Source organism: Sphaeramia orbicularis, chromosome 3, assembly GCF_902148855.1.
Source record: "Sphaeramia orbicularis chromosome 3, fSphaOr1.1, whole genome shotgun sequence".
In the NCBI taxonomy this organism is placed as follows: Eukaryota; Metazoa; Chordata; class Actinopteri; order Kurtiformes; family Apogonidae; genus Sphaeramia; species Sphaeramia orbicularis.
The window spans coordinates 1403288-1427697 of record NC_043959.1 but is presented as its reverse complement, the minus strand read 5'-3'; the positions used below and the strand labels follow the sequence as shown (position 1 = coordinate 1427697).

The following is a 24410-nucleotide window of genomic DNA, read 5'->3' as shown; positions in this document are numbered from 1 at the left end:
CATTTTTTACTATATAGCTTAAAATCCCCTTCCCACCCCGATTGCAACCACTTAATTAAATGCTCCAACACACACAAAAAAATTTTGCCACCTGTGGAATGGACAGGACTGAAAAAACACCATCCAATCATTTTAATTGGACCATCGAAATGATTGAATGGTGATATGTCTATCAAACTGAACTGCCATTTGTCCCTCCCCCCTCTGCGAGTACAATCCAGTTCTCCAGAGTTGTGGCTTTGGGGGGCAGTCTGAAGAAAGGGGTTTGGACTTTTGAATTGTGTATTTTCAAACTGTAGCTTGCTTGAACCGTTGTTCCAGGATCTCCTACCACACCTTTAAGTACAGACGCCCAGACTTCCCCTCCTCCGCCTCCTTTAGTTCCTCAGGACACACACATACCCCCCCATGGCAATTCCAGGCTGAGGGATATAATCCCTCCAGTGTCCTGGTTCTGCTGCGGGGTCTCCCCTCAGATGGACATGCCTGAAAACCCCTCACCAGGGTGGGGTCCAGGAGGAATCACACAAACTAAACACCAGAATGTGAAAATCTGACTGAATGAGATACAGCGTCCCGTTGGTCAGAAGACGCCTGTGGATCAGCACATGGTTGATTTTCTACAGTCTGAGTAGATACAGAAGTTTGCTATTGTGGTGGAAAAGTTATCAGTTGAACATTTCCATAACACTATCATCCCAAATTATGATATGCTGAAAGGTAATTTTGGTGACGCTAAAAATGTATCAAACACAACTTTAATATGTTATTATCCAAGTATTGTCTTCACTGGTCCAAGACTCCAAACTCCAACTCACCTCAGTGATTCCATTGATAGAAAAATAGAGTTTAATCTGAGGGATGACATCTCCATTTCAGATGTTGTCAAGTGATTGACAGTGAGTGAGATTTATAATAAGATACTCATTATAGCAACAATAAAAATTACAAAAAAATCTTAGCACTATTCAGGGTAATTTTACACCTCATTCAGCCTGTCTTGACATTTCAGTTTGATCTGAACCAAACTCTTGGACATGAAACCTCCCCTGGATAATGTTCTGGACCAAACAGCCACCTTCAGTATTTCAGTTTTAGTCTGAGCCCATGGTTTGGCTCTTTTTGTCCTCTCTGATTTTTGTGAAAATACACGACACCAGGATATTGTGAGAACTGTGGGAGTGGTGGTGGACCATTGGGATTGGTCAAAATGAAGTAATAAAAATAAATACTGTATGAAAGGTAATAAAAAAAAAAAAAAAACACAAAAAAATGCAGAAATGTATTTATGTATTTATGGATAATGTTTTTTTTTTTCTGAGAGGATAAGAGGAAGAAGATATGAGGCAATGGGAGAACAATGACACTTGAAGGAACTGCATCAGTTTATAGCAGTATGAGACGTTGTCGGTTTGAAAAAATACAACCTGATGAATTGAAAACACAAAGTGTCTTCAGCAGGCCTTGAGCTGAGACTGTGATCCAACACATACTGATAAGAAGTTAACATCAGTTTGTTACGGTGCTGTACTGTACAAAAAAACAAAATGGTCAAAGTGATGTTGACTGTATCATGATTTGGGTTTAAGGAAAAATACAACTAAACAAAGTATCAATGAAATAAAATGTTAACTCACTGGAATAATTGGATTAATAATTGTATTAAATGTCTCCAGTTTTTGTGACAAATTAAAGCCTTCAGAACATCATGTAAAGTCTGCAGACAGTAAATGACTAGAGGGACACTATTAGACTATTGGACTATAGACTATTGGACTGTTGGACTATTATACTATGGACTATTGGACTGTTGGACTATTATACTATGGACTATTACACTATGGACTATTGGACTATGGGCTACTGGACTATTGACTAAGGACTATTGGACTATCAACTATTTAACTATGAACTATTGGACTATTACACTATGGACTATTGGACTATTTTACGATGGACCTATGGACTATTACATTATGAACTATTGGACTATCACACTATGGACTATTGGACTATTACACTATGGACTATTGGACTATAAACTATGGACTATTAGACTATTATACTATGGATTATTGGACTATTTTACTATGGACAATTGGACTATTTTACTATGGACCTATGGACTATTACATTATGAACTATTGGACTATCACACTATGGACTATTGGACTATTACACTATGGACTATTGAACTATTACAGTATGGACAATTGGACTATTTTACTATGGACTACTGTACTATTACACTATGTACTATTGGACTAAAATTGGAGTAAAATGAACTGATGATATTAAGTCTAATGATCATTCAAAGCAATTAACATTGCAACAAATTTTCAGTTAAGTTTACTTGGTATTTAGTGTGTTGTACTTAAAATAGCAATTCCATTCAAACCAAGCCTTTAAGTTTAACACACTCAAGTTTTCATTACTCATTAAATTTTTAAGGGAACAGGCTACCTCAGATTTTTTTAAGTAAATTCAACTTATCTGGTCTGACAGTGTTGAGATGTGGTGACTGAAGTCCTTGGTTTGTAATTCATATGATTCTGACAATCATTGCCCGGCTGAGTGAGCCCTGGTGGCCTGTGGATTAGGACACCGCCATCCTGGAAGAGTTCACTAACCCTGAGGTCTTTTCTTTCAGTTCATTGGGTTGTTCTCTGGTACCTGATCTCCACCACTTTTCTTTACCTAGAAATTCAAACTACCAACAATAGTACTGTCATTTAAAAACCTTGGAAATATCCTGCAGCATTGATCAAATGAGCTGTAGCTGCCGTAGGCAAAGTCTAGTCTGGGGTATTTCCAAAGAAAAATCTCCATCTCCACACCAAGGGTACCATCTATCATACTGTCTGCATCAGCCCGGTCTTCTGCATGAGAACAAGCTCAACTTATTCAACATACTGTGGCCAGCTTACAGGAAATAGTCCGACCTGCACAACTGCAGAAGCATTGAAGCCATAATTGCAGAGCAGCAGCGGCAGTGACTGGGGCATGTCATCGATACGCTGCAGGAGCTGCTGCCTAAGCTCCTGCATGGTTAAATAACAGCAGGAGCGCTGGTCAGCAGGAAGGGAAAAGCAGCAGTTCAAAGCTGAGTTCAAGGCTTCAGTAACATGTGAAGCTGATGCCAGTGGACGACGCTGACCACAACAGCCGGCAGCAGAGTTCTACTACACAACAGAACAATCAGTGACAGCAGGAAGGACACAGGAAATGCTGTTGGAGCAGCTGTTTTTGCTCCAACCTGAGTCTTGTGGATCATACCACCGTCAAAGAAACAATTGGTAGAAATAAGCTTGTATGAAATACACTTATGACGCGTTTCCACTTTGTGGAACCGGCTCGGCTCGACTCGACTCGGGTACCAGGTCCTATTCCAGACTGTTTCCATTACAGCAGGGCTGTCAAACTCATTTTAGTTCAGGGGCCACATACAGCCTAATATGATCTATAGTGGGCCAGACCAGTAAAATAAGTGGATAAGAACTCATAAATAATGTCAATTCCAAAGTTTTCTCTATGATTTTGAGTGAAAAAAGTAAAATTCCTTAATGAAAATGTTGACATATACGAAGTGTACTTGAACATAACATTAAAATATATGAACAACCTGACAATTCTGAAGAAAAATAAGTGCAATTTTAACAATATTGCACCATAGTCTATCATTTATACATATGCATCAAAATGTACAGATCATAGTGGATCTACAATTACATAAAACATTTATTAACAGGCAGAATATTGGTACAATTCCACAGACTTCTCTTAAGACTTTTCAGGCTGTTCTTATTTGTTCAGGTTATTCACATTTTTTGTAAAAGGCTAGTCTGTAAATGTAAACATTTTTGTGTAATTTTACTTTGTTTACACTGAAACAAAGAGAAAAAAAAAGCTTTTTTTTCATCATTTATAGTTTATTCTGATAGTATTTTACTGGTCTGACCCACTTCAGGTTGAATTGACCTAAAATGATTTGAACATCCTTGACTGTTCATATCTTCAGTGTGATTTTTGCATTTCACAAATTCATCCCAGGGGCCAAATTAGACCCTTCGACGGGCCGGTTTTGACCCCTGGGCCGCATGTTTGACACCTGTGCCTTACAGGATACTCCCCACTTTCCAGTACCTGGTCGTCATAGTGATGCGGTGCGTTACTTCTGTGTCGTCTGCTCACAGTTGCTGATAAACTCACTGGTTGCCTGTTGTCTGGTCAAACTCCTGCTGAATGTTTGTCTGAACCTCCTGGACAAACCATGGTGTAGTTTTACAGACTGTCATCATGTGGATTCACCTACTGACAGATTTACTAGAAACTTCCGCGTCTGTTTTTGTAAAAGGGCAGGTCACAGAGACGACTCTGACCAATCAGTGGTCTGCAGTCTTTACACAGTGTCACCTTTTAGTATCTGGTCCACAGTCCTGGAACCTCAGAGGAGGTGAGACCAAAAAACTACCAGGTACCAGAGTCCAGGTCCTTTATCGTAATGGAAACGCAAAAAGGCCGAGTCGAGTCGAGCCGATACCACATAGTGGAAATGCGGCATTAGACAGCCAAAGAGGTGAGAGAGAGGTAATTCTGACCTTTAGTAGGACTTAATATCACAACAGAACAGAAATAACATACAGTATATGATACAACAGACAAAATATCACCTTCAACATCTTTTTTGGAGTTAAAATGATGAGTTACAACTTGAATTATCACAGGGTCCAAGCACCGACATATAGTTACCACTCACAGCCATGTCAAATCAGGTAACCCCCCCCCCCCCCAAAAAAAAAAACAACAAAAAAACAAAAACAAAAAAACAAAACAATCTCAAATCAGGTTTTGCTGGTTGATTTTCTCTATGGTCCAACTATCTGTTGTTTGTCCTCTGGATTAGATTTGGCAGTAGAAACAGTCTTTCACGAACTGTTTTGAAGTATTTTCTCATAATATGTTGTTCTTCCCGTACACTAGGGCTTTACAAAGCCATCACACTGATGTTATTTAAGTTCATAAGTGAAAAGACACATAAAAATACAGAAAAGAAGTACACAGTATTGATTTGAAATAAAATAAAAATTTGTGTGTGTGTGTTTTTGATTGAAACTCCAGATTAGTAAGGTAGTCAGAACAGAAACTTGCTTCTTAGTGCTTCAAATTTTTTACCGAAAATAAGCAACCTTCACTGAATGTGAAGCATTGAGAATCTGCTCATTCGCAGACAGACTACAGCTTCTGTTACTGTGATCTGAGCATTAAACTCAGGTTGACAGTGATGCTGTCACATAATCAATGAATGAACAGCTCCTGTAACTTCGAAGCAAAGAACAAAATGTGATGCAAAGAATCATGTAACACTGTGTTTTACGCATTCATACTACCTGCTTTAGTTCTGATTTATAGCATAGATCAGAGTTCTTTCTTTCTTTTTATTTTTTATATACATTAGAGTTTTGGTTTTTTTTTTCCACTTTTTGATTAAACTGTCGCACTATCACATTCCACTGTGAACTGGTCACACTCCTGACAAAACCAGTGGTATTCGAAGTGTTCAGACCATTTCCTTAAGTAAAAATACTAAGAAAACATACTGCTGTCAGTCTTTTACTATTATATGTTTTGGATTAATGTGTACATTAAGGATGTAACAACATGAAAATTTAAAATCACAGTTACTGTGACCAAAATTATCACGGTTATCATTATTATCGCGGTATTATTGAAACTGTGCTCAAAATGTTCAGAAAGTACTAATACACATTCTGACATAATTTAACCAAGTTGTATTAAAAAAAATAATAAATTAAAAAAATAAAATAAAATAATTGGTACAATGTCCCTTCTGTGTCAGAAACATTTGAATATTAACCCTTAGTGGTCTGAGCCTATTTTGTCTTTTTCAGTCCTTTTGATTTGGCCTTTATATACTATATAAAGAAATGTTTACTATACCCATGTTTGGATCTGTTTTTTCAGCACAACTTCATCTATATCATCTGTCTATTATTTTTTCACTTTAACCTACTATAAAAACATAAAAGGACAAAAAACACAAAAAATACAAAATCTGATTTGAAAAATGTATATAATTTATTGCATAAATAACACACAGATGTTTAACGAACCTTTTCACAGACTTTAAAAGTGAATTTCGGTTCTAAATATTAGGTATAGAAAATTAAATTAGTAATAAATTAAAACTGTACTCAAATATTTGACATAAAATCAGATCTTTACATAGGGTTTTTTCCCCTAAAAGTGTGGTAATCAAACACAGTTATCATGAGAATTAGAATTTAAACAGTAATACTAACTGTGTTCTGGCTCCTTAAGAGCCATCCAGGATTTATTTTGTGTTCTTATATATTTTCAGTGCTGTGTGTTTTACTTTTAAGAGTTTAAATTTTACGGTTTTACTGTGAAAGGCAAACCGGATGTTGCGCAAAGCGCATCCTGTTTTAGCCTCTTGATCAAGTGCTGTCTGAATACGTCTGCTGCTCTGTGCTCTGGTCCAAACACAGCCTGTAAGTGTATGAAAACGTTTTGTGTGTGTTATGTGTAGTTTGTTAAACTTAGTGGGGTTTGGTTTTTGTGTATTGTATTGTGAAGAAGACGCCAAAAGGTCATTCGTTCATAATTAGCATTAAGCTAGCGGTTAGCGCGTTAGCCCCGAGTATTAGCATGCTAATTACTCATTGTTGCATGTAATGTTAAAGAGACGTGGTGGGTTGTATTTGTGTTTGTAAAATCATTTTCTATGTGTTTGTTATTTCAGTTTTACACCTTTTTGACTCATCTACGATGAATAAATCAGAGCAAAACATCAACAGGTGTCGTCATTACGGAGTTAGCTATCTGTCTAGCTGCACCGGGGAAGCAGCAAGGACAGAATAAACTGTCTGCAATTTTACCACGGTTTATCATTATACTGGTAATTGTTACATCCCTAGTGTACATGTATATGTTCCATTTGATCTACTTTATAGACTGGATAACATGAGTGACTCTCTCCAGTGCAGAGTTGTGATGAATTGCCATTAAATCTCCCATGTCTTTAAAAGATGAATGGATTCAGATATGACTCTTCAAATTGAGGTCATAATGAAAAGGTTGAGGTCTATATCGATTCAGGACCACGTAAATAGAATTAAAAGAGATTAGAATTGAAATAAGCAGATTCTATGTGTTTTGTGCTGTTCCTACAAAACAGTCACATGTGAGTAAAAAGATCACACTTGGTTCAGTTTTCCCGCATCTTGAATGTAAAAGGAACCTTGACTAAAAAAAAAAAAAGATCTTTAAATAAAAGGTCAATTGAAAGAAAATCAAACCTAAAGTCATAAATGTGCTGTTCCAAACTGGAACTCCAACCACAGTCTTTCCACAAAGTTGGCAACTCAACCACGAGAGTTATTCAGTCATGTGAAAACGGTCCAATCCCATTTATACGTAAATGTCTTTTAAGAAAAAACACTCTTATTATTTGCCCTTAGGGTGGTCCAACAATCCTGGTAAAAAGAAATACAGTTTCAGATAACCTCAATTAGAACCCTGCATTAGGTTTTGGCATTCAAAAGATGATTTAGGAAAAGATTTGGAAGAAAAAGGAGATGTTTTACAGGTTGCACAAGTTGCTGGAATTTTCCTGGAAATGGACTAATTGTTAATTTTCAGCATAGCCAAGCTGACCTGTAAGAGAAGCAGCAGTACTATCAAAACCAAGGTTTGAGTGATTCAGCAAGAAATATATGGATGAAGTAAGACCGCCCACATCTGTGGTACTGGAGTAAATATATGGATGAAGTAAAGCCTATACCAGGTGAATTTACTGGAATTTGTACTAATGCTTATTTTTGACTGTTAACAGATAAATCCATATGACCTGCAGCAGTAGTCAAGCACAAGCCTTTCAAGACAAGACTTTCAGAAGGAGGAGAAAACTGTGCATTCCAGAAAAGTTGTCAGTGATGTCGCTGACAGAGGGGCGGAGCTTATTCCAGACTTCAACTGTAGCCGAACAACAAATGCAGATCACAAACAGTACCGGCTCCAAGTTGTCAAAGAACACAGGAACATTTTTTGTCATTTCAATAAACCAACAGTGGTTGTTGGACTTTCTAAGGAACATTTTTATGGCAGATTGATTTTGAGAATAAAATTACAAATTATTCTAATCTGCTTTATTCATTTGGATAGTTCTGTTATAGTGTATAGAGCAATCTGCACCTGTCTTGTGCAACCTCTAAATATGAATTAATTTGCATAAAATTTGGACTGAAATAATTTGGCCAGATATGGAACCAAATGCAGGGTTTGAATCCAGAGAATCTGAAAACAAATTTTTTTTGGACCACCCTGTTTGTCCTGTTGGAGTTTGTGGCTCCCTGGGACATGAACTGCATCTTTATAGGTACATATACTCTGATGGTGCTTGGACCCTTTATTATCTTACATTACAGGAGCATGAGACCCAACTCTAGATCCTTAAAACATTATTTACAAGCATTCATGTTTAACAGCTCCACGCTGCATTTGTCTCACTTCCCTTTGTCAACATTACTTGCTGGGAAGGAAATTTGTTTGTACTGTGATTGTGATTTGTACCCATTGCATGAACAATGAACAATTATCTAACTGGAGCTGATAATTAATTATGTAAATGATAAAACAAACTGTACTAATTGGAATTCCTTACCTCTTCAGCATAGGCGTCACAAAGTTTGTTTCCGGAAAGGAGTTTGTTTTTCAAGCTCTTGTTCTGAAACAGAAGGGAAAACAAGGCCAGTTAGTGTCCTGAGTCTGACTGTTGGGGAACATTCTGGCAGCCGCTTCCATCCATTTTCAGTCTGTTCTATCAGACTCGTTCAACAGTGTGGACACAACCTCCTTCTTTAATTCCTTCAACCGCCTTCTTAAAAGGTCAGGGCTGAGATATTTGCATGTATGCAAACACCCTGATATCCAACTCTTTCATTGATGTTCCACAGTAGGAGGTTTGTTTGTCCTTCTCATCACAAACATGGGCTTTTCTGTTGGTCTAGTCATGAATTCTTCTTCAACTTTGCAAACTAGTAGTTGGTGACTGTAAACAGGACAAAGATATGTCTAAAAATGCAGAATAAATCCCAGTTGAGAACAAATGAATGTGTCTCAAATCTATCCAGAATTACAAAAGCTGCTGTCCATATGACCCAGATCAAATTCAGAGCACTGTCAGAATAGAAATGGGTTGTATTGTCAGTGTTCTTGTATTCATTGAAATGTACGTCTGATACTCATCCTCTGTGAAACAATGAAAATTAGCCCAGAGAGAGCAAGTAAAGACGACAGGACACTGGAGCTGAAGGTAATAACTGCAGTAAAGGAGATGGAATTTCCCTTTTTAATGGTGTTATTTTAGTAAGACTGATCCTAACCCAACAGAATGCTTAATCCAAAGTGCCCATTTAGATTTAAAGATGAACCAATAAAACAGCACAATGAAGCACGAGGAGGTCTAAAACACTTCAGTCACACAATTTCTACCATGAAAATCAGACCAATGTCCCTTCAGCTCACCAACATGTTCTGTCAAGAATCAGTAACAAGTTGAATTTGCGAGGATGTCAGGTTCTGCCGCTACGTTGGAGCCCTGTGGTCCTGATGGAGGAGGTTAATGTCCCAATAGAAGAGGGTGGTACTTTCATTTGAGGATAACTCAACAAATTAAATGAAAGTCCATATGTGACTTCCTGTCCCTGCTCAATAGTAACTAACTTGATATCTGTAATCTTGTTATAAGTAGGGCTGTTAGAAAATATCGGTTCTGCAATATATTGTGATATTTCATTTTACAATAGTGTATCAATATTAAAAAGTACTGTATCAATATTTTTAGGTATTTATTCAAATGAAGATATTGTGGAGGTTCATTTTTTATTTTTATTTATTGTTTATATCTTATTTATTATTGTTTAACACTCTTTTATTCAATAATGTTGGTTCCTTTGTTGGGATTGAACTCAAATCCTGTTCTGATGTTAGTTGTGAACTAATAGAATCTGAACATTTGAACAGGATCTGAAACTGGAATGTCTGTAAAACAGAATTTCAGTTTGAACACAGTTTGAACATTTGGTGATAGAACATTAGATCCTGTTGGGATCAAATAAACGTGTATTTGTGCAGATTTCTGGTTTAAATTAATTCTTCCAGGAAATAATCCTTTTTAAAAAAGAAACAAACAAAAAATTGCCTTTTTAACAGTATCATATCGTGACATGTATTGTGATTGCAGTATCGTGATCTGTATCGTATCACCAGATTCTTGCCGATACACAGCCCTCGTTATAAGCCATTAAAATATGGACCATTATAAGCAAAGGCAAATTTTAATACTTCCAAAATGCGTCAAAAATCCCAATATCTGAAAATTGTGAACAAAATTTGTAGACATTGACCCAAGAAAGCTACATAAAATATTTAAAAATGCAACCGACCAGTAGTTTCAGAGCAGATTGTTGAAATTTAGACATTGGTGACTGTGAGTCTGACCCTTCAAGGTTACTCAAGGTCAAAGGTCATAGACCCAAAAGAAAGTCCATACATGACTTCCTATCGGTGCTCAATTATATTTAGGTCTGTAACCATTTCCATATAAAAAAACCCATCTAAATATGGCCCGTTATAATTAAAGACACATTTTAATAATTCAAAAAATCGTAAAAAATTCTAAAATCGAAGTATCTCAAAACTGTGAACACACTTTGTAGAAATTGTCCCAAGGAAGCTACATATAATTAATCATTTTAAATGATTCTGCCCAGTAGTTTCATCAGAGAAGATGTGTGAAGGAATTGTTAATGAAGACGATGAAGAAGACGATAACAAAGACAACGACAAAGACGATGATGGACACAGCGCCTTCACAAAAGCTCATGGCCTATCGGCTGGTGAGATAAAAAGAACAATTCAAGGCTGTTTAATGTAATATTCATCTGGTTTTGGGTTCCCTTTTGACTTTCTTTTTTTGCTTTATATTATTACATATAATGAACAGCAGAAAAAAAAAAATATATGCACTGGATATGAGACAGAAGAATATGAACAAGTCAACATGGCATGACTTCAAAAACGGAGAAATCCATGCGTGAAGTTACACATTTTATGTCAAATATCCCATATCACTTTATTGTGGGTTTCTTTCAGCATTGAAAGGACATGTTCAAATAAGGTTTTTATCTTAGAATCAGAAAGAGAATATTCTTTCCAGACTTGGTAAAAATGAGACAGAAATGTAACACACACTCAAAAATGTACAGAGAGAATAAAGGGTCTGAAATTCTCCTGATGGCTTCAGAAACCTAATGGTGTTTCCATAAATTCTCAGAAAACTGAAAGGAACGTCCTGCTTGTGTTACGTAGCTAAGCTCGTACTGTTGGTTTTGTCTAAAAACTGTGATGGAATCAGAGGCAGGTTTATCACAGCGGCCGGTGGAGATTCATTAACTCTTTTTCATTGATTCAACAGCACATTTCAAAATCTTAATGAGTTTATCAATGAGCTAATTACTGTAGTTGAGGGTCTATTCTTCAAACTAATCCAGAAGAAGTGACAAAAGACCAACACATTCAGTGACTCAGTCTAAACCAGGGCTCTCAAACTCATTTCCTTTCAGGTTCCACATTCAGCCCAGTTTGATCTGCAGGAGGCCGAACCAGTAAAATATGAACAGAATAACCTGTAAATAATGACAACTGCAAATTTTTGTCTTTGTTTTAGTTAAAAAAAATAAACAAAAAAAACCCCTTTAATTATGAAAATACTTACTTTTATAAACTATCCAAAGAAAAGAGGTGTGAATGACCTGAAAAAAATGTAATTTCTTAAGAAATAATCAGTGCATTTTTCTCAGTCTTCTTCCTCCACTTGTCATTAGTCCATGTGCATTCTGGATCAGATCTCCAAAGACACTAAACACTGAGGAACAGGAAGAAAAGAGTTCAAACTGGACTGAATTTAATACAGACATTTCAGGTTGGACACATTTGTTCAGGTTCGTCACATTTTATTGGTACAGGAGAGTTTGGAAATGGAAATATTTTCATAATTTAATGTTATTTTTTGCACTAAAACAGACAAAAATTTGCAGTTGTCATTATTTATAGACATAATGTAGTATTAGTTTCACATCAAACCAAAAAAAAAAATCTGGAGTCATTATTTTTTGTCGGTTATTATGCTGTTATTATTTGACTGTAGATCATATTGGTCTGGATGTGGAACCTGCAGGAAAATGCCTTAACTGTAAAATTTTTGCACTTTGTAAATTCATCCCACAGGCTGCACTGGAACCTTTGGCCGGACGCATGTTTGAGACTCCTGATCTAAACCCTCTGTCCTTTTCCATATATGTAGCATTTATGTGCATATTTACGTGCATACAAATGTACTTCACGCCTTTTCTGCACTTGTGTATGTGAACAGATTACAGGGTGGGTTTAGAGCTAATCTATCCGACTCCGTAAAAGCATGATGGTGGTCCTGAGAACCACAAAAACGCCTGCAAGGCAGTCATCTCTAAAGGCGGCCATACACTGTGCGATTATTTCGATCGTTGCACGCAGCTCCATCTCAAACTGTGCGAATCAGTCGTACAGTCAGACTCACGATTCCTGTTCTCACACTGCACGGACCGACGCTCGTATGCGACCTGACTGCTCACACTGTAGGACCATACACCACAGGACGCACCACACGTTTGAGTGTTGTATCCGGAAATACAACGTTAAAATACCAAGGAATCCGTAAAAGTGCATAGACGATTGTGTATTAGCATGAGTCACGAAATGGTAGTGCTAAACAAAAACCAACGAGCTGCTTTGGTAATATGTGCCATTATCTGCGGGGAATCAAAAAAGAAGAAAAGACAACGATGTGTTTGGTGCAGGAATTGGTTGTCCAGACGTGGACAGTATGGGCTGTCATCCTACAGCAGGAACTAGAGGTAAGCTGCAAAAGCTAAACTGCACTAGGACAACAGCCAGCTACTGTCAGCTTGTACGCTACTGTACGCGTCTGTGTTCGCGCATGCACAGTGTGAGAATTTGAGGCACATCGGTTCGTGGCGCTGCTTTGACAGTACGATACACTCACGAGGAGCGAGCAGGATTTCAAACAGCTCCGTTTTCCTTGCGAACACACGATTGCTGGTCGTGAGGTGGTCGTGAGGTGCTAATCGCTTCTCTTTACCCCATGTACACTGCACCAAGCACGACACATGATTAGAGGCACATCGGGCCCGATCCCAGAAAGAGTCGCACGAGTGAGAAATCGTCTCTAAACTCGCACAGAGTAAGGCCGCCTTAAGATGTACAAGAAATGAGTCGACCTGAAAATGACAGCGCAGTGTTTATGCACGAGTGAGGGAGTCAGTAAAGGTACATGTACGAAACACTGTAAAACTAACGCTTTAACCCTCTGGTATCCAGGTGTGTCTTTTAGGCACACTTTGCATTTCGTTTGAAAAAACTTCATATTATTTTTCTCAATTTAAATAAGGTTAGAATTCAAAAGTTGTTCATTTTTGCATGATCTTTAAAATTCTGTCCACCAACTCACATGTGCACATTGTAAACAAAAGAAAATGACCAGACTAGCATCTGTCTGCCAAGTGTGCCTAAAACGCACTATTTCTAACATTTGATCTGTATGATTAGGGCTGACCTGGATTTACAAAAATAAAATCAAATTAGAGCAGAAAAATAAATCAATATGTAATATTTAATAGTTTGATTTATAGGTGTGCATTTTATGCACACTTGGTGACAGATGCTAGTATTTTTGAACATTTGACCTAGCACCAAAATTTTATTTTTTGTGCTTTTTGCATCCAAAAAAATGGTTTGTTTCCATTACAAACACGGCATTTAAGGGTTAAAAAATGTGACAATTATTGCGTATTTGGTATTTTTATTTACGGCTCAAGTTGATGAAATAGAAAAAAGTGTAAAATAATTAAAAACAAACTATGACATTTTTTTTGACATTATTCCACAAGTGTGCCAAAAAGGCACACTTGGTGCTTAGTAAGGGCCTTGGTGAACGGGGTACTGGAAGGTTAAACATTATACCAAAGAATCTAAGTGTAATAAGATATAATCTCTTGCAACAAGAAATATAAAAAAAACTATACATTATATAAAAAAAAAAACAAATTAAAAAGGGGGGGGGGGGTCAATTACACTCCAGTCCATCTGACCATAAATGTCATAAATTCTCTATTTTCTGACACTAGTGTGGCCCAGAGCACTCACAGCTGGATGACTGACCCTTAAACTGACATGTTTTGGCCTTTTACAGCAGTAAAAACCCTTTAGAAGACAGCTCTTACCCTAATGGCTGTTGCTGAACTAAGATTAAATGCTCTAGAAATTGAAGTGTTTGTGAAGTCTAAAATTTTGTCTGAGTCGACAGTATCTGTGGAAGTAGACTTCAGATAGAAAGGAAAATGCTGGTTTAACAGATTTTAGAAAATGAAAATAATGTGCACACAACTATGTTTTACACTTTGAAAACAGAAAAAATGACTAAATATGAAGAAAAAATTGCATCATTTATTTGTTGACAAATTGACCCTAAAGCAAAAAGATCTGTGACGGTTGTAAATGTAAATGACTGGTCGTTTCTTCCTGTGACAAAGACTTAAAAGGTAAACGATGCCACTGAAGATGATGCTTTCTTGTCAGATCAAGGCCCAATCCCAGTTCACCCCTTCCCCTCCCTCTTGGCCCTCCCCCTTGGTTCTACCCTTTACAACTCTCTTGCAAAAAGTAGGAGTTGAAACATTCTATATGAAATGGGCCAACCCTTAGAGCCCTGTTAGGTCATCAGCAGTCATCGCTGCCGTTATAAACAGATGCAACAACTTTTTTCTAAAATAAATCCCCATGCCGTCAGCAGCTGTAACCGTCTGTGCTTTGGGAATCTTTTTGCGGTTATCAACCACAAACTGCAGAAATGTGATCTATAACTGAAACGGCATTAAACGGTCAATCAAATGATTAAGTTGCTTACAAATAAAAATACGTACATTTGTGTGTTTCTTTCACTGCTGCACTTTATTGTTGTGTTTGCCTCCATCTTTCCAGTGATACAAACAGAATTATGGGAGATTTCTCCTACCCCTCCGATTGTAGTATGGTCCTGAAAAATCTCTGTTTTGGGGCCAAACAGCCCCCTCCCCTTTAGGCCTTCTCCTCTGACTCATAGAGAATCAGGACACCTCTACCCCTCCACGGGAGCACACAAAATGGAGGGGTAGGGGTAAGGGGTAGGTAGGGGTAAGGGGTAGGTAGGGGTAAGGGGTGAATTGGGATTGGCCCCCAGTCTGATATTTTTCTTGTACCTCAGTATCACCATTTACAACATCATTAAATTGACAAAATCGAAACAGTAAAGATTTGATCTGGGAAGCTCCATATTGACTTTCTGGACTATAAGCCGCTACTTTTTTCTGGTTTTGAACCCTGCGGCTTATACAGCAATGCAGCTCGAGTATAGATGTTTACAGGCGAATGTGCTCCAGGGGGCGCTCTAACATGAAGTGCAAAAGTGAGACAGACAGGAGGAAGAGGTGGTGAAGAGGAGGAGTTTGAATCTGAACTTTGAACAATCATTTTGCACAAACCCTCATCATGGAAAACACACGAAGAAATGCACACGATGCAGCTTTGAAGTTCAAACCAATCGATGTGTCTGTAAAGAAGGAACTAGAGCTGCAGCACCGAAGTGCCATTGAGCAACAACAGAGGAGAGACGTAGAAGGAGTGTGACGGAGCCTTTGAGGATGTTCAACTGAAGAACACTGAAGAAGACGACTGCAGTGGTTTAATGAGCAGAAGAAGAGGAAGACACAGACCAGTGACTGTTGTGGGTTTGTGAACCAGCCTGTTCCTGACGTTTACTGACGTTACAGACACTGTTTGGACAAAAGCAGTTAAGGTACGGAAATAAATATTGAAATAATCGGTCTGTTTACCATCTGTCTGTGGAAATATTTCATGTTACAACATGGACACCTGCAGCTTACAGTCAGGTGGGGCTTATATATGTACAGCAGTGTCGGCTGCTGCTCTGTCAGACAGGGGAAGCTGTGTCGATTACATCAAAACTTAAGTCCAGTTATTTCAACATAAATTCGTCCTCCGTTCCTTTTTTCAGAAAATGCTCAGTGACCTTATCGTACCAAGTAAACAGGAAAACACTGAAATTCTGTTAAATTGAAGCAAGGAAGTCCAGGGGTTGTGTTTTCTTTCAGGTCAGTAAATGAACAGTTCATTTGGTTTCTGTGATTTCACAGCAGAATGTGTGACGGTATTAAACTGAACTGTGTCAGTGAAGGAGCACATCTGAAAACAGCTGTCAATCAAACTGGATTCAGTCTTTGGACCCGCCCTCCAATCAGCACGTGGAAGCCCAGCATCCAGCCCGGCCGAGCTCCGCCCACAGCTCCATTCACCCCCAGAGACGCTGAGTATCCGGGGGCGGGACAACAGGTGTCATGTGTCCAGTGCTGGTCCAGTCTGTAGTGGTTTTCCAGCAGTTCCACTCAGTCCCATTGAAGTGCATGGACGCTGAGCGTCTACGGACAAATGCACTGAGCAGAGATGGAATGAACAAACACAGACACGGGAATGGAGGAGAAGTGAACAACATCCAGTCCACTGATCTGGGATCAAACTGATTCTGAACCAACTGGTCTGAGAGATGAACGTGTTCCAACACATTTGGAGTCAATGAAATGAAAACAACTGAACAGATTTGAGCATTTAATGGGAGTCATTTTAGGAGAAGAGGAGCTTCCACTGCAGTCTGACACTAATGACACTCTGATGTACAAATATTTTTTTCTTTTAAAATTTGGTGGGTGTGGCTTATAGCCCGGAAAGTACGGTAGTTCCAGAATTGAGAGGTAGAGCTTCTGTCATGTAATCCTGTTTGTATTTGCTATGTTGAACATGTCTGTGGCCAGAGATGGTGAGTCCTAGTGACTGATTGAAGAGTTTCTCAAGGTGATGACCCACAGAAAAGCACATTTTGTGTACCATCTGCACCACAGTGTGCAACAAAACCGAACAACACTTCAACCACAGAAGAACAAAAGTCTACTGGCCCCAGAAGACTGAAGGTGATGAGGAAATAAGCTGCCTGTTTTGTCTTTTTGCAGACACATTCAGTGGGATCTTACCAGGAGAACTAATGATGTACCATTAAGTTCAAGTATTTGGGTGAAAGTAGCTCTTTGAGTTTTTCATTAAGGATAACAAAAGGGACATTATGAGGCTCAGATGCTGAATAATGTCTTGCACTGTCTTTGTGTTGTGCTCAAGAGCGTTATTAGAGCTCCACTTGACCACACTCTTCACACTGTGCTGCTGCAGCCCAGGGCCGTCAGAGCTACTTAACCAACATATTAGCGCTGCATCATCATGCACTGATTTAATGCATCTGTACAATCATGAGTACAGGAAGTGAAAAGTACAGCACAACTCCCTCAACTCCTGCAGGTCAAATCTTAAAAAAATGCAGGAGATATCGGTGGAAAGAAAGCCAGAAACTGCAGCTCTGTCTTCTAAATACATTCACACCACACTGCAGACCGGATAAGTTGAGTTGACTTGAAAAATTTGAGTAAACCGGTTGCCTTAAAAAAAATTTAAGTAATGAAAACTTGAGTGTATTAAACTTAAATGTTTAATTTGAATGAAATTGCTATTTTAAGAAGAACACACTAAACGCCAAGTTAATTTAACTGAAAATTTGTTGCAATGTCATTTGCGTTGTATAATCATTAGACTTAATATCATCAGTACATTGGACTCATTCCAAGTTGATTTAAACTAAAATCTTATGCAATATAAATTGTTTTGTATAATTATTATACTTAATATATTGTGGTGTGGATGGAAGTTAGGCAGGAAGTCTGCTCACTATAGTCTGCCAGTACAGGAAGTGCTTTTAATTTGGCAAGGCAGAAAGATTTACACTGGACAAGAACAATCCTAGACGAACAGGAACGCCGAACTGTGTTTCCTGTGATGAGACTGAAACCACAATTCATGTACTTTTCCATTGTATGTTTGTGGAAGCGTTTTGACTGGACATTTATGACCAGCTTCACACAAACGTTTGCCTTCATGAAGAATTTTCCGTAATGGACATTACTTAAGTAGTGGACAATGTCAAAGACAGCTTTTTACTAAATAATATCATCATTCTGGGTCCATTTTACAGACACAAATGTAAACATCTGAAGATGAAACCCACATTTTCCAGTTTCCATCATGAGTTTCTGCTCTAGATGAAAACTCTCCATCTCATGAAGCGTAAACCTGCACTGAAGCTTCCATCAATTATTGAAGAATAGAATTTGTGCAACAAGCCCTAACCCCCCACCTCATTTTATTTGTTAATTATTTTTATTTAATTATTTATTTTTAATATGTTGTGCCACCCTGTGTTGGGCATGTTGGGAGTGTTTTTGTGTTTGTGCATTGTGTGGGCGTTTGTGTTCAGGCAGTGATGGTGTTTGTTCCTGTGCCTTGGTCATGTGTGCAGACAGTGTGGGAGAGAAGGAAAAAGAGACGCACGGTGTTTGGCTGTTCAGCTCAGTTTTAGAGCATAAGTGGTGGCTATACAGAAACTTCTGTTCCTGACTGTTAGTCCTCAGTAAAGCCTAAAAAACTGTGGAATTAGACGCTGTCTCGGGTGTCGTCAACTTCAGGGCTATTACAATGTTTTTTTTATCTTATTTTATTTATTTATTTTTCAAAAATTGCAGTCTTCATGGTTACTGACATCTATACATGTACTCTTATTTGCACCTGTGCCTTTGTTTGTTCGTTAATACGGATGCCAAGTTGTTTGTATATTTGTATGTTTTTAAACCAACTAGATGAACAGGAAAGCCCTTGCTGGGCCTATGGCTCTCACTCAGGGTGCAGCTCTACAAAAACACAATCCAAGAAACACTGACACACACACATTCAGTCCAAATGAACACTAACAGCACAACCCACTGAACCCCTGCACAGAAAAACAACACATTTACAACTACAGGAACAATACCCACAATGCACTGCACAGATCAAAAGGTGTGGTCAGGACTAAAACTGAGGGATTTAAATCCAGTCAATGTAAACTGTTTTTGTACTTTGGACTACATCTACAAATGAGTAGGATATCCTGAACATTTTACAGTAATGGAATAAAACTGAAGTCATTTAAGTACATTGGAATTAAAGCATTTTAGTAAATTCAAAGTCCAGGCTTACAGCGCACTGTGCACAGGAAAGGACCGGAGCAAAAGTCACAGCTGAAAAATCTGAACACTGATTGGTTATGACAGCTGCCAGTCATTCATGTAACTCCTGTATTAGTCTGAAATCACCTATTAGAGGCTAAAATCCTCACGACATGGCTTAGAAGTGGTGGGTAATTCCACGATTCATGTCAGACAAGTTGAGTTACAACAGGCTGAAAGGTAATTATGGAATTATTGCCCAGTGAAGCTGAAAAAGCATTAGGCAGAGCAGCTTTAGGTCCTACAGAAGGGACTGAGTTGAACAGAATAGGTTTGGGTGTTGTGTTGTGTTGTGTTGTTGCTGAGCTCAGCACAAATGTGTGTGATTAGGTGACTAGTTAGCTCTGTCCCACAGAACAGATGGGATACAGAAGGAGAAGCGTCCTCAGCAGCTGGACCTTCACATCTTTCCACCAGTGAAGCCGACGCCTGCACAGTTCTGTGTCACAGCACAGACCCACTGTACTGAGTCTGGACTGGGTGGCGATCATTCACAACACAGCTGCACCCCTGTAGGTTTGGAAAGAGCAATTCATCTTGTTTTTTTTCCCACTTTAGCGGCTGTACAGCACAGTCAAAACAGCCAAATATCATCAGCAAGAAGTGTTTCAACTTGGGACAGATATGAATGTATGCTGAGCCACAAAGTGCTGTTGTAGGCAGCCTGCTGGCGAAAACAGATGTCCTGCTAATCTCTAATGACGACACTGCAGTGTGCTACTTCTTTATTACTTAAAACATAGAGTCAGCACATTAGCAGCTCATTGGAACTATTTTGCACTATGTTATGTAACGCAGAAGTAAATGTACTCTAAGGTTCAAGTGTGCAGTACTATCATTTGGCCGGTATTAGAAATAAGGCGAGGCAGATTTATGAGTACAGTACAGTTCATACACAGGGCAATTCACAGTGCTTTACAAAAGAGACAGGTTAAAAACACACAATTCAAACAGGATCAGTAAACATCACACTCACCTAAATGGAGAGAATTTAATTGGAAAAATCTGATTCGTTATTTCATCACACCTAAATGAAAAGTAAACAAATGAATACTCTACAGCCGTAATCCCACGGATGCAGATCACACACACGTTCTGGAAACGTTCACATATCCAACCCTTCTGAGGGAAGGTTCACTCTGCTCTCTGTCATGTGTGGGATATGCAATCCTAAATTCTTGTCTTGTTCTGTACCTCGGACATTTGGAAGAATCAGTGCATAAAGAGGACAGACATCTGGTCCAGACCTCCTGGTGGTCAGGAAGAAGACCAGAACAAAGAGCTGGTTTAAGACTGATGCTCCGTCTGATAAACAATGGACTTCAATCACAGACGACAGACTGGTCATGGAACATCTGACATAAACTGAAGTTTAAAGAAAATCTCTTTATGAAAAACTGGGGAAAATGGCTGAAATTCACAGACAAATGTGTCTGTTAAAGGACCGAAAATATTCTGACACCAACACAGGCTGTTCTGTTCATCTGTTTGTTTTTCTGTTGTTTTTTGTTTGTTTTTTTTAATCTCTTTTCCTGCTCCTTCATCTGAGGAGACGGTATTGTACTGTTAAAAATTGGGAAATAAAAATTGTTTAAAAAAAAAAAACCCATTATCAATAAAACATAAATAATAATCAATTAAAACAAAGTAAAAGAGGAGAGGTCAGACGGAACCCCTTCAGTTCTTCTGTGCACAGCTGAACAGAACTGTTTTCAGCCTGGACTGAAACACTGGCACAGTTCAGGTCTGAAGACTGTTCCAGAGTTTAACTGCATAGAACTGAAACACACAGAACTGAAACACACAGAACTGAAACACATAGAACTGAAACACACAGAACGGAAACACATAGAACTGAAACACACAGAACTGAAACACATAGAACTGAAACACATAGAACTGAAACACAGCTTCTCTGTGTTTAGTCCTGACTCTGGGACCAGCAGAAGACCAGTCCCTGAGGTTCTCAGGGTCCCAGATGGACTTTGGTTCTGGACCATGGACAGACTTGTAGACCAGCAGAGCTGTTTTAAAGTCTATTCTCTGAGCCACAGGAAGCCAGTGCACAGATCTGAGCACAGGACTAGTGTGGTGGTCCTTCCTGCTTCTGGTCTGGACCACAGGACTCATATGGTGGTCCTTCCTGGTTCTAGTCTGGACCACAGGACTCATATGGTGGTCCTTCCTGGTTCTAGTCTGGACCACAGGACTCATATGGTGGTCCTTCCTGGTTCTGGTCTGGACCCCAGCAGCAGTGGGATGGGATTGATTTACTGTGGCTGTTATAGTTTAGCTCCATTATTGCCCCTAGATTTCAAACCTGATTTCAGCTTTTAGAGCAGGGCTGTCAGACTCATTTTCTTTCGGGGGCCACATTCAGCCCAATTTGATCTCCAGCGGGCTGAACAAATAACAGCAGAATAGTCTATAAATAATGACAACTCCAAATGTTTTAGTGCAAAAAATAACATTAGATGATGAAACTATTTCTATCCACAACAAAAAAGATGTGAATAACTGGCCACATGTTTGACACCTGTGTTTTAGAGTAACAGTTTCCAGATGACTGATGACACTGTATCTGGGTTGTTTGGGCCAAAGACAATAACTTCAGTCTTGTCTGAGTTTAGTTGGAGGTATAATAATAAAGCTGCGCTGATTCAAAAATGCTACGTTTCTCCCACATGGAAGCATCTGGCATGTGTCTGTCCTTTGCAGTTCAGCTGTGCCTCCTACACACACCTGTACAGGGTGGTGAATCCTCCAACACATACTGTACATGCACACTGAGCCCAGGTAATGAGCTGGATGGAGCCGGCTCTGTGATTCAGCCAGGCGAAAACTGGTCCAGTATCAATTCCACACAGTTGCACCTCCTTGTGCCTCAACACAGGGACCACCGTTGGAGGACATGTAGAACTGGCAGCTGTCATAAAATGTGACGCTGCTTAGCCCCAGGATGTACTCAGAGGGAAAAGCAGATCCTCTGGAGCTTGTATGTCACAGCACATTATGCAGAATGCTATACAGTGAACTGCATGTGTCTTCACGTGGTACTCCCAGAGTGCTGTCACTCTGCAGACCCCAAAAAAGAAGCACTTTACACCACGCTCATTTCTTCAGTGCACTGCACAGAGAAGTCCTAAACAGTGTCCCTTTGAAGCCTGTCTGACTGATATTCAGTCAGGTTATTGTGGGTCCTGTGCTGACTTAGCTTTGCATTATAGACTGGAGAAAATAAGTGGAGCTATCCACAGTGTCATCATCCACTCGTCCCCTCCTTAGAGCAGGGGTGTCAAACTCTTTTTGTTTCAGGGGCCACATTCAGCCCAATATGATCTCCAGTAAAATAATTACATAATAACCTAGAAACAATGACAACTCCAAATTTTGTCTTTTTTTTAGTGCAACCCCCCCCCCCCCCCCCCATTAAATTATGAAAATACTTACTTTTATAAACTATCCAAACAAAAAAGATGTGAATAACCTGAAAAAAAAGACATTTCTTAAGAAAAATAAGTGTAATTTTAGCCAGTGAAAAAAGTTAAATTACATTATGGTAAAGTTTACATCTACAACGTTTCCTTAAAAATCTGAATAACGTGAATAACTTGAAATATCTTAAGAAAAACAAGTGCAATTTTAACAATATTCTGCCTCAGATTATCAGTTTATCATTTACACATGTGCATTACAACTGACATTATAATTACAAATACACAAAACATTTAATAACAGGCAGAATATTGGTAACATTGCATTTACTTTTCTCAAGACATTTCACCTTGTTCATATTTCTTCAGGCTATTCACATTTTTTGTAAAAGGATTATTTGTTAATGTAAACATTTTTCATGTAATTTTACTTTTTTACACTAAAACAAAGATAAAATCAGCAGTTGTTATTATTTATAGGTTATTATGACAGTATTTTTCTGGTCTGACCCAAATGAGATCTAATTGGTTATTATGTATGGAATCTGAAATAACATGATTTTTACAAGACTGATTAATATCTTCAGTGTCATTTTTGTATTTCACAAATTCATCCCACGGGCCAGACTGGACCCTTTGGCGGGCCAGATTTGGCCCCGGGACGCATGTTTGGCACCTGTGCCTTAGAGTCTGTTAGCAGCTGGGGTCGTTTTAGAACCAGAAGTTACAATATTCAGAAAAAAGGTGCAGCTGGGAAAGAACATGGGCTGACACCCACCGAGTTCATGCTATTATTAGTTTACTGCAGGTTCACTGCTTCGCTAACTGGCCCTTGTTTTAAGTCATTGAAGCTACTTAATGTCAACACATGCAGTAAAGTCAACTTTTACATTCTCTCAATGAAGTACTCTGATAAGCAAAAGGCAATCACTATGGTTGAAATCTGTTCTTCCCTCAATATATTCATCTGAACTTTGACACCCCTAGCATGAGTCAGCATACTTCCTATCCTCTTTTTCTTTTCTCCTTTCTTTCTATACATGATTATAATTAAGCACTTATATGATGTCTTCTGTTGCAAATGTTTTTTATGTTTTTTTGTATATTTGATATGAAAAAAAGCTATATTTGTATTGCAAACTGTGCTGTTCTAAATAAAAAAGATAAATAAATAAAAAATAAAAATAAAAAATGCAGTAAAGTCAACTTTGTACAGTGCAGGATACACTAATTTGCGTTTGGCATCTAGTTGACAAATTATATAATCCATTACCAATTGTTATGCTGAAGTCTACAGTTTTATATTAGGTCATTACAGTCCTGTTTTTATTTATTTATTTTTATTTAACCTTTATTTAACCAGGAAAGGCCTAATAAGTTTAAAAATCTCTTAACATTATCAGCTTTTAGCATATCGTATTGGTTTGATAATGCTAATGCCATATTTGCATGATGTTAGCTGGCAGGCTTTACTCAATTAATACTGAATTAGCTGAATTATGCTAACAAATTAGCTAAGTAGATACTTGCAACTAGAGTGGTGTTTTCCGTTACGGAAAAGATGTTTTAGCTGTGACAGTCCAACGCAGCAGGTGAAAGAACCTTTTACCACCTGTCGACAGGAGCT

General features: G+C 38.5%; 1 protein-coding gene across 1 annotated transcript in view; it reads right to left on the bottom strand.

The window, feature by feature from the left end:
- LOC115412567 (leucine zipper protein 2-like) overlaps positions 1-24410 on the bottom strand; it is a 471651-nt gene that overhangs the window by 80244 nt on the left and 366997 nt on the right. The window contains 1 exon segment of the mRNA XM_030125144.1: positions 8702-8764. Within this exon segment, the coding sequence (XP_029981004.1) occupies positions 8702-8764 (63 nt within the window).